Source organism: Thermobia domestica, chromosome 8 (assembly GCF_964235325.1).
Source record: "Thermobia domestica chromosome 8, izTheDome1.hap1.1, whole genome shotgun sequence".
Lineage (NCBI taxonomy): Eukaryota > Metazoa > Arthropoda > Insecta > Zygentoma > Lepismatidae > Thermobia > Thermobia domestica.
The window spans coordinates 154,072,907-154,085,381 of NC_137461.1; the positions used below are offsets into that span (position 1 = coordinate 154,072,907).

The following is a 12,475-nucleotide window of genomic DNA, read 5'->3' on the forward strand; positions in this document are numbered from 1 at the left end:
TACGGAATTCCAGTACTTGATGAACACTTTCCTTCAATCTCAGAACTTTTGTATATAATTTTTATAGAAATGTAATATTCATATATTTTAGTATTTATGTATTGTTATGTAGATTTTTGTTACCCAGAAAGTTGATGTCCAAAATGTGTTATGTTTGTAATTCCATGTTCCTATAAGACACAATTGTATAATATGTTACTGTTTTAATAAAACCTGATATGCTTATATTATCACAAATTTTGACATTACGGGAAAATAACTGCCATACTCGTGTTCAGCGAGTGCAAATCATTAAGAAACCGACGAAAGACCAACATAAGCACAACCTTGATCAAAATTTGTATACCAGTGTTATTTATGAACAGTTCAAGTTCCGCATAAAAAGTCACAAAAACTTATTGACTGTAAAACAATTACTTAATTTATTTTAATAATATAAACATAGAGAGAAGATAGTGTAAAATGTTGAAGATAAGTTTAATGACTACTTTCGGGCTCTGGTGTCATTTAAGAATACTTTTATAGAAAAAGAGGAAAATCCAGAGTAAGAAGCTTTCCCTAGAATTGGACATACCTCTGGAAGACATTCATTTTGAGTACACGATTCTATGACGATTGCCAGAAGATCTTTCATGTATGCAATTTCTGTATCAACTCTTTTCTGATTATCAGAAAAAAAAAAACGATGTTTCCGTTGTTATCCCCCATAGTGAAATTGATGCTACTCTTAGCTTTTAGCAGTTTCTATGGAGAAGTCATTTTTCACGAGAACCGAATTTTGTGTTCCGAGCGGGCTCGGCCTTCTCCTAATCTATAAACACTGATGAAAGTCTCGATTGAGACAGTGGTGGCAATACCGGCTTCTCCCCCCCCCCCGCAAAAACTGAACCAATTGCTGTGTTACTCGAACTTTATTTACGATTTCTGTATGCTTACTAATGTACCATTTTACAATATTAACAGTATTACCACTATGATTACAGCTACTATGAATAATAATAATAATAATAATAATAATAATAATAATAATAATAATAATAATAATAATAATAATAATAATAATAATAATAATAATACTAATAATAATAATAATAATAATAATAATAATAATAATAATAATAATAATAATAATAATAATAATAATAGAGTATAACCACGGTTAACCGATCTAAAGTAGGTTGCTTTTTTGTTTGTTTGTTAAGTCATGGACATATGTTATCGGGCCTGTACTACAGTATTTTTTATTTATCTGAAATGTTTTGAAGATCAAATAACTTCAAAACTTTCTTTATATGTTGGATTGATTTAAATCAGTCTGATTTAAATCACGATTTTAATCAAGATTTAAATCATTTGATTTTTTAAAATAAAAATCGTTGATTTAAATCAAAATCCGAAATAAATTAATTTAAAGGGAAAATAAGTAAAATTCTGTTTCTGTTCTGTTATTTCGATTATGGAAGATAATAATCATAATACAATGAGACTCAAATGTATGTCAGCGCAGTATGAACACGAGTATCATGCAAAGGATGATTAGAGAAATCCCGTTTTGAACGGATAACGGGTGAATCCTGCTTTCTTCTCTTCGTAACATACGGTTTTTAAATCGTTAACTATTCCAACGGGGAAATCACCATGGACATTTAAAGCGAAAATTCTCTTCTGTCCACGTCTATTTCTTTGTTTCCAGATAATAGGAGCGCATTTAGAGGGGTCCGATCCCCTCTCCTAAAAAAAAAAAATAAATAAAACTAAGCGAAATTTATGGACTAAATACATAGAAGTTCCTCGGGATCATAATACGGCAGATTTTGGATGCGTTAAAATATCTAATAATACTTTTGATAAAGTGGATACTTTCAAATATCTAGGATCAATATTAACAGACCTAAGCCATATTCACGAAGAACTTAAATGTCGACTAAAAGCAAGGAATTCGTGTTACTATTCGGTTCAAGATCTCTTGTCCTCGCGAATTCTGTCGAGAAATTTGAAACTTAAAATATACAAAACGATAATCATGCCTGTTGTTCTGTATGGTTGCGAAGCATGGTCGCTTACTCTGAGGGAAGAACATAGACTGAAAGTATTTGAGAACAAGATCCTGAGAAGAATATTCGGACCCAAGAGGAACGGGAATGGGGAATGGTGGAAACTTCATAACGATGAACCACATAATTTATACGGTTTACCGAACACTGTTAAGGTCATCAAGTCTAGGAGATTCAGGTGGGCAGGTCATGTGGCCAGAATGGAAGAAGGTAGGAACGCTTTCAAAATCTTAACTGGAAAACCAATCAGAAAAAGATCATTAGGAAGATCTAGGCGCAGATGGGAGGACAATATTAAGATGCATCTCGCAGAAATAAGAATACAAAGTAGAAACTGGATCCAATTGGCTAAGGACAGAAATCAATGGAGAGCTTTTGTAAACGTGTCATTGAAGCTCCGGGTTCCATAGACCATAGAGTTAGTTACTTAATTTTAGGTGAAATATATGTACACTCATGTCCAAAATTATTGTCGCATGTCTATAAATATATTGTTGTAGGAATATAATTTTATAAACAATTCACCCGGTATTTCCTTCAATGTTAGTACGTGTATAATCGGCAAAGACATGTATGTGGCAAATTTCATGCCAAACGAGCAGTAAATAAGAACAACATAACGAAAATAAAATTTTCATGTCCATTTTGCAAAATTTTACTTTACTCACTATAATTTTCGTATTTATAATTCTTTTCCTATGAAATTTACCACAAATATATATTTCCCGATTATACACATAGTATCAGTATTAAAGGTACCCTGCTAAATCATTATCAAATTATATTCTTACAAGAAGACAGATATAGATATGCGACAATCATTTTGAACATGAGTGTACTTTATATGTATTTCGTGCCGCTAGCTAGTTTCACTTTTTAAAAATATGCCCCTGCGAAATATCAGTAACTTTCGTGAAAAAAAAATGTGTCATGTTGATAAATGTTGCTGTACTTTTTCCTTAATGCTGAAGAAATGTTGTTTGGGATTGAAATAGGTTAACAATTGGGGATTAATTCAAAAAAACAACCCCAATACTTTCACTTAAATGGCATAACTAACATTTAATACTAATTCATAATGTTTTTTCTTCAGTTCCTGACTTGTATTATACGAGGAGAAAGATTTGATTTAAATTAAAAAAATCGATTCCAATCAAAAAAATAAACAAAAATATTTTTTTAAATATTTTTTTCCACCCTGGTTGAAGGTCATCCAGTCGTTAAGATATGGCGTTGAGGCCGGCTCAGGACTTAAGGTCTGTTACGCCAGTGGTTTCAGGTTTAAGTTTTTGTAACTTAAAATGAACATTTTCAGGACTACAGTACATCTATATGTAGTTAGTACTGTAATAGTTTATCTTTATAGCATATGGATTAGGCACAGCCTAGCGCGTCCCCGTCTTCTAAATTATTCCCGTATAGTTCAGTACAGTACATGCTTATTGGATTTGCGATTTCAGATAATTCGGGCTTCGGTTATCCGGAATTATACTGTAACTAATTTCCACACAGAGGAAAATTAACGTAGAATATTTTTGTGTACTCGCGTAAAATACAGTGCTCTCATTGCCTAGAATAAAACGGATGGGAAACTCTTCCTGTATTGTCAAACCGGAACACGTAACACACATTATAAAACTAAGGAGAGGTATTGTAAGCGTCATTATCACTATATTTCACTTGAAATGGAATGGAACACAAAATTTGTAAGAACTATTTACCTAACCTTCAACTCTTTAGGAGCAAGAATTTGTCTATAATTTTAACGTTTTTTTTTTTTTTTTTTTTTTTCATGTTCGATGCTCAAAATGGCAATGAAACTGTTAGAATTAGTAATAAGCTGTGTAGAAACGCTTTCAAAATGCATTAAAATTATTAATGACATGTAAAATGAGTCTTGCTGAGCGTACTTTGTAGGGGCCCCCTCAAGTCTGGGGCCCCCCGCATGCGGGGTCCGCAGGGCCCTTATCGCCGCCACTGGATCGAGGCCCCGGAGATGCCTGACGTAAAGGGAACAGGATGACGAGGATTTTCAACAATTCAACAACTTCATACCAAAGTCATATAAGAAGTGGTTGAAGAAACTAGGAAGAAACATTTGATAGCCATGAATTCCTGACGTAATCTCGCTACATGATTGTAAGTGTGATTCTTGAAATTGGAACTCGAAAAGAACCAATGCTTAAAATAAAATCTCACGCGCAAACCATGGGTGGTGTAGTAAACTCACGTAGAAATCGTAAAGTATCCAAGTACTGATGAATTTAAATTTCATTGTTATCCTATGCATGTACACATGTAAGTTATGGCAGTTTTGTAATATTTTCCGGAATTTTGTGATTTAGCCGTTCCTGTTTCTTTTTTAAAACATCCTTTTTTAGCTATTTTTCAACCCTTTCGAAGGATCATATCATGCGAAAGCTTGCACGTTTTTCATCACTGAAGTTATCCTCTAAAATGTTTGTTATGGGTATCTTTTCCTGTTTTAATTTATCATATATATAATTTCATTTATGCCATGTTGTTATCTATGGATCAATATCCAAACACAACCCCCCCCCAAAAAAAATACACACCCCAGATTGAAAATCTTGGGAAAACGTCTCTTTTAGCCTTAGTCATTTTGATTTTATCTACAGTAAATTCCATGGTCTTTTCATAAAAATTTCTTTTCTACAACCGTCTATTCCCTTTTGTTTCCTGTTCGAGAGAACTGTAAACAGAACATATTTGTGACCATTGGTCCAGGAACGTCCTTACAGTAAAATAAATATTTTGAACTATAAACGATGCGGAATCAAAACTTTTAAAAGGAGAACACTTTATCTCATGAGAATACGACGTTCTATTGCAACAAGCCGTTGTACGACATTGTGATCCATGGTGACTTAGTACTTGAGAGCTTACCTCTAGTGCTAAGGGTCACTCGCTCGACACCAGGTCATGTGAACCGTGGTGGATAATATCGTATCTGTGGATTTTTTGTTTTCTCCCACATTCCATCAATGATTTCATAATAAATCACTTTTATTAATCATTCGTCTCTTTATCCCAAAGAACAGATACGTCGAACGTAATGCTAAAAATTTCACTTTTCGTTTGAAATATTACAATATTCTAAAGATGGAGTCAATAATGTACAGGGGAGTTTTTAACTCTTTATAGTTTTTATTATAAAAATGTCGTATATAAATTTTTTGTACGGAGTTTTCTCTAAGTCTGATACTGTAAATAAATGTTCTCAGTGTAAGATAGGGTTAATTCCTCTCGGCACACGATGCTGTCTTAGTAGGATTTTGTCTTAGCTCATAGCGGCCTTTTGCACTCCGTAAGCCGGAAGCTTTGAAACACTATCTTAACTAGATATTTTTTATGTATTGCAATTTCAAATTTATTTTCACTAATCATTGATACCAGTGGGGTATCGAGAGAGAATCGGTGGAGGTTGTAACACAACCATTGAAGCTTTCATATGCTATTGAAATGAGATTGATTTCATTTTTTAAATCCTTACAGATGCAAAGTATCCCCGCACTCCGAATTATCATCTCCCTTAAGACTTTATCACCTGTCATTCAGAGATAGTGATCTCAACGGGTCGGGTCGGGTTGAAGATTACAGTATATATAGTTGCAAGTAAGAAGATACATAATATGAATTTTGTAATTTAAAATTTAAAAATACAGTATGATAATTAATTATAAAGTACTAATTTTATTTCATCACTTTCAGCCCAACAAATGAAATTCAAACAATTCGCTCCCTGGGTCTTGATCATCAATACTGTGTCTTATTCTTTGTCTTGCAGTCAAGTCTTGGTCCTGCATTTCGTAGTTTTGGTGGTCTTTCATGCTATACAAGAGCCAAGAATGCTAGCCTCATCGGTACAAATGAAGACCAAGTGTGATTTTGATTATGGTCTTTCATACTATACAGAAAGCAAGAAAATATGCTCATCGCTACTTGGTGATCACCAAAATAAGGCCAAGAGCAAGATTACTACGCAATTCGTCTTGCATATCCAATCTTTATCTTATTCTTGTATCGATGTTCTTGGGCTTGGTGAAATAAAATGAAATATTCAGTTTAATGTCCCTCGATTCTGCACCGAGGCTAAGGGATATGGTGACCATGAGAAATGAATGAAATGGTGGAATGGCGAAAGTGGGAGGAAACAGGAGAACCCCGAGAAAACCCACTACACTGCGTTTCTCCACCACAAAGCCCACTTAGCACAAGCTGGGATCGAACCATGGACACCATGCACCAGAGATGAATTCTCTACCACTGAGCCACCACGACCACGCTTGGGCTTGGTCGTCCATATCCTATCTTTCTTTAGGCCTTGCTTAAACAACTTATAGTTTTGTTCTAAATCCAGACTCTATATTGGCGTAGATATTAATATTACAGTCGATTGGTAAAATCAATCTTCCACATTTAAAAATTGAAGTACACACAAGTACAAAAATAAACATTTACCATAAAAACACTGGCTGCAAGTGTTCAAAATAGATTTATGGTTTCTATAAAATCAATTGAAAATTGCTATTTTTAAATAGGCAGGTAGTGAAAAACAGGAGCTTTCGACTCCAGCCGAGTTTAAGCTCATCCTAAACTCAGTTGATTAAAGTGAACTGACCCGACTGACCCGACCCGAGCTGACCCGACTGACTCGACCCGACCCGTTTGAGAGCACTAAAAGTGACGCATCTTCATTGCACAAGTAAGTAGAATATAAAAACATGTTCATTAGCGAATATTAATAAGCTAAGGCCTTAAATGTTCGTTCAATTACGCACAAATTATTAAAGATTTAATTGCGTGGGGCAACATTGGCCCAATTTTTGGGGCAACACTGGCCCATACTTTCTAAGTGTTAGAAATGGCACAATATTAAAGATGAAATTGTGTACAAGTGGTACGATATAATAAGGAAGATTAACCCCCCACTAGCTTCTAAACAAGGACACAATACAGTGCTTGAATTGAAAAAAAAAAAAAAAAGATCCTAAAACTGAGCAGTATGGTAAAGGTAAAGTACTCTATCACAATGAAGAATATGGTGCTCTTATTTTTAGACGTTAAGTATTCATCCACTTAGAGAGATTTTCATTGAACGATATTTTTATTTGCATCTAAATTGAGTAAAGTGATTTTACCCCCTCCCTTTGACTTCTACGTTAATGATCTCCATAAATTCCCTACATATTGTAAACAGCATATTTACGCCGACTATTTTCAGTTGCATGCTTCTTTTCCCTACCAGCATATTAATAATGCGATTGAGAAAATAAAAAGCGAATTAACTAAAATCACGACTGGTCTACGGCTCACGGATTAAAATTAAATGCAAAAGAATTGACGCATCCTAATTGGTGCAAAAGTTCATCCTAATTGGCTCCCAAGAACTCTCTCTTCTATTAAAATCTATCAGCTCCCAAATATAAAATTGTCCAATACTGTTATTCCATTCTCTACAACTGTCAAAAATTTGGTAGTCATACTAAATTAAAATCTCTCCTGGTCAGATCAAATAAATGGACTTTGTAAGAGACCATTTGGTGCCTTGAATACCTTAAATCGGCTAAGAAATTTTTTACCGATATCTCTATAGTTCAAAATTTGTCAAGCTATTTGTGTTCCCACACCCTGACTATTGCGACTCAGTCTATTCTGATCTTGCCTAAAATCAATCAAAGCGCTTGCAAAGAGTGCAAAATGTTATTTTAGATTTATTTTCAAATTAAATTACAGTGAACATCTCACACTATTTTATAAAAAGCTGTCATGGCTGACTTAAGTAGAAAGAAGAAATTTACACAATCTTACCTTGTTGTACAAAATACTTACTACGTCAGAACCATCGTACCTAGCACGTAGATTTTTATATTTATCGGACTTTCATAATATTAGCACAAAATCACAAGATCATTTCTTGCTCTCCATACCCAGTCACAATTCATACTTCAAATCTTTCAAAGTAAGTACTACACGCCTCTGGAACAGTTTACCACAATGTTTCAACAGTTGAAAGAAATCCTGTAAATTCTCTTCTCTTAAACAAAATAACGATACAAGTAGCACGTGAGGCATCTTCGTCTTGCCAGATTATTAATTATCCGCGTATGAACAACACCCAATTAGTAACCGATGTTAATTTGTATAGCTTCTATATATTTATATTTCTAGTACGGCTATATACAATATTTAATTTGTTTCTACATGTTATTTTATTTTACATTATATTCCTACATAGACGTCTTTTTTGCTTCCTCTTTTGTATGTTATTTTACATTTTTTGTTATGTAGTATTTAACTTTTTTAAAAAAAACTTAAGTGGCATATTCTCTTTTATAAGGTTGGAATACTTTTCTATCGTAATTGTTTACATTTTCTGGGTATTGGCGTTTTGAAAAAAAAATGTTTGCATGTGGTTAAGTGCTCGGGAAAGGCTACAGAGCCTCAACTTCGCCACTTTAAAAAATCATCAATAAATAAATAAATAAATAAATAAATAAAATTTTAGGAAGATAAAAACAATGCATCGAAGTTTTTTTAAGAGTAGAAAATATTATACTAGTTTCTGAAGTGCTATTTCTGCTTCAGAATTGAAAGGTATCTGAGAATTAAAGACGTGGAATGTTCTCAATTTCCGACAACTAACGTACCAGGCTTCCAAAATACTTACGTTGATTGTTATTATCTATCTGTCTTTCCGTTACTGTATGACTAAATACAGTATAGTATATGGCTTAAGTAACTCGAACATTCTCTATATTAGTTTCACAAACTTTAAGAACATGTTCCAGATTAAAATTTGATAGATATTATTATTATTATTATTATTATTATTATTATTATTATTGTTATTATAAAATACTTACTAGTCTTTGATTTCCTGGCTAATTTCAGGCTGAAGATACTTAATATTGTCATACCATTCAGGAATTAAATTTCTCAGAGTAAAATTAAGGTCCAATTTCTGCTTCACCTTCTCGAGTCTGTATTTCCGTTGTCTCAGGAATGCAAGAAGCATGCTATCATCTAGTATAAGCAGGAAAACATTGAACAAAGGTTGCCATATAAACTATATGGAATAAAAAAATAATTTAATATTTCTAACATTTTAAATTATACATTTATATTTAAACAAGAATTTTAGGAAAACCTAAAATAGATCAAAAGAATGCGATCTTGGCCAATATTTAGTTTTTGGATCAGGAGCCACAATTTTCTTTTAACTGTCCCTAAATCGAGTTTTCGTATTTCAACTGAATTAGCACATCATACTGAGTTAACTGATAGTTTGGGTTTGGCTACAATATATGTAGTTCTCCAAATATAAGGCCTAAAAGAAAATTTTTATTGAAATATATTAGATCTTTTGATCCAATTGGATCAGGACCCACAAAATTTTTGAACGGCTCCTAAATCGAGTTTTCGCGTTTTCTACGGAATAATCACATCATACTGAGTTAACTGATAGTTTAGGTTCGGCTGCACTATATGTAGTTCTCCAAATATAAGGCATACAAGAAGATTTCTATTGAAATATATTGGATCTTTTTATCTAAAAATATAAGCATTTATTCATACACCCTCCATTCCAAAAGAAACCGAACGTTTTAAAAAAAACAAAAAAGCAATGTACATTTTGGAACAAATCATTTTTATTAATCAATGTATTCCCCTTCTGCATCGATACACATATTTGCACGCTCCAACAAGTTGTCAAACGACTTCTCCATGTCCTTTATTGGAATGGTCTTTAGGACGGCGGTCGTCGCCTTCTCAATGGCATCAATCGATGCGTGCCACTTTCCTTTCATCGCCAAATGCAGTTTCGGGAACAGATAGAAATCGCACGGAGCGAGATCTGGTGAATAGGGCGGATGATGCAACCGAATAATGTGATTTTTGACCAAAAATTCAGTTACAAGTCGCGAACGATGTGATGGTGCATTATCGTCCAAAAGAGTCCAACTGCCGATTTCGCGATATTCGGGCCGAATACGACGAATTCTTGCCAGCAAACGCTTCATGATGCCCAAGTAAAACTCTCCAGTGACTGTCTGGCCGGGCTGAACAAATTCTTTGTGGATAATTCCTTTTGAATCGTAAAAACAAATCAGCATCACCTTAACTTTTGACTTCACCAAGCGACTTTTTTTGGGTGTTCCTTCATCCGGCGCTCTCCATTCAGCACTTTGCCGCTTTGTTTCGGGCTCATATTCAAAACACCACGTCTCGTCACCAGTTACAATCGATTTCAAGAAGTTTCGATCCTGCCGAGCACTTTTAACGATGTCTTTGCAATGCGCAATTCGATCAACTTTTTGGTCTTCGGTGAGTTTGTGTGGTACAAACCGCGAATTAACCTTCTTAAGGCCCAAAACTTCGGTCAAAATGCGGTATGCAGTTGTTTGAGGAATGCCTAATTCCATTTCAATAACTTTCACCTACGATTTTTTGTTATGTTTGATGAATTCACGCACTTTTTCGATGTTTTCTTCCGATAATCCGGTTCTGGGACGGCCTGATCTTTCGTCATCATCCAGCGTCTCTCTACCCGATTTGAATCGCCTGAACCACTCGTAAACTTGCGTACGGGATAGACACTCATCACCATATGCATTTTGTAGCATTTGGTGCGTTTCACTAAACGTTTTACCCAGTTTAACACAAAACTTAATTGCAGCTCGTTGTTTGAAACTCATTTTCCGACCGATGTACACAACACACTTACAGTTGAAACGCAATAACTTTGTTGCCGTGCATCCAAATGTCATGACATTTATACCAGTTGTCAATGAGGGACTACGCCATCTACCGGTAAAATATTACAACAGATGGCACTAGTGGTACTATTTGTTTTCAAAAGTTCGGTTTCTTTTGGAATGGAGGGTATAGATACTATTTTATTTCTTGTAATATACTGTAATAAGTGTATTATACGAAGTATAATTAATTTTACTCAGTTTTGAAAATTGACGCGTCTACTTTACACAAGATCATATGTAAGAAGCTGAAGCTAAAATTTGTATTCATCCGATAACTGAAGACTGCAATATGAAAATGCAATTTTATAAATCAATACTTGCTCGTTTGCAAATTGGTGATGATCTCAAATGAGAATATGTTTTATGTTTCTGGGAAGGTGAATAGACACAACTGCTGAATTTGGTGGGTTAGAAACCTAGGTAATCCCGAGGGCAATCCTTGGTACACAATGAATCACATCAGTAGTACTTTCTTCTACGAGGAAAACATGGTAAGTGGTGACAAGTATTTGAACATGATACAAACATTTCTTGTGCCATGACTTAAGGTGTCAGGCATCATCAATGAGGTCAAAATGCTACAAGATCTGACAGTACAACAATCTGTCCTTGAGGTTCGATAGTTTCTTAACGAATTTTATGGAATAGATAGATAGATGGAAGAGGACCTACAGTTCGGCCTACAAGATCACCAAACTAATACATCTGGTGATCACTAGCTGCAGGGACATGTAAAGAGCGAGGTGTATACATAGGATATAATCAGGGTGACATGAAAGACGAAAACATTAGTGTGATTCTCAATATCCTGACCAGCACCATTCAAGATAAATTCTCTATTTCAGAAAGAGACTACAGCAGTGTCTGCATGTGAATAGTATACACAACCGAACCAAGTAAGCAAGAAAGAAAAACAGCTCTGTACCTTACTATATAGACACACACAAAATTTTGTTAACAGTTTTCAAGCTACAGACATTCATTTTCCTCCAGCACGTTATGTACTCCTTGTGTATAATGTAATTTCTTTTCTTAATTGTGTCAAAACATTTTTGTCCGTCCTCCCTCCTACCAGAAAACTGTGGGTCTGAATTTGTAATTTTAAAAAATCTACTTTTATAGAAACTTACTTTGACATTTCAGAGAATGTCTACTGCTTAACACTAGAATTAGTTTAAAATAAGAGATGTATCACGATCTATATTAATAATTATGCTTTTATGATGAAATTCGTTTAAAAAATCTTATGATTTCCGTTGATCATTACGAGCTTATTCTTTCAGATTTGAAACTGATCCTAGTTGATTTGTTTAAAACATGAATAAGTGTAGCATAATAAATCCGAACCAGCTAAGAAATCATGATCAATCTTCCAAAAAGTTACTGTATTTTTACTAAAGAATGTACATAATTTCCTCTGAGATTTGTCATCGAACACGCTCCTAGAAGCTGATGATTTCTTTTGAGATTTTACAGTAGAATATACTTCATGGATTTAATGCATTCTTTTGAGATTTGTCAATGGAACATACTCCTTGTATAATTGAGCCTTTCTTTCGAGATTTGGCAGTGAGATTAAGAACTATGATAGAATATACTTCATTGCCTTGATGCTTTCTTGTGGGAGTTCTCAGTGGA

General features: G+C 34.2%; 1 protein-coding gene across 3 annotated transcripts in view; it reads right to left on the reverse strand.

Annotated features, from left to right (window-relative positions):
- The window catches only part of LOC145693302 (alpha-tocopherol transfer protein-like), a 373,161-nt gene that overhangs the window by 35,123 nt on the left and 325,563 nt on the right, over positions 1–12,475 (reverse strand). For all 3 annotated transcript variants that reach the window (XM_081769164.1, XM_081769163.1, XM_081769161.1), the window contains one exon: positions 8,942–9,101. In XM_081769164.1, the coding sequence (XP_081625290.1) occupies positions 8,942–9,101 (160 nt within the window). The remainder of the gene's footprint in view (positions 1–8,941; positions 9,102–12,475) is intronic.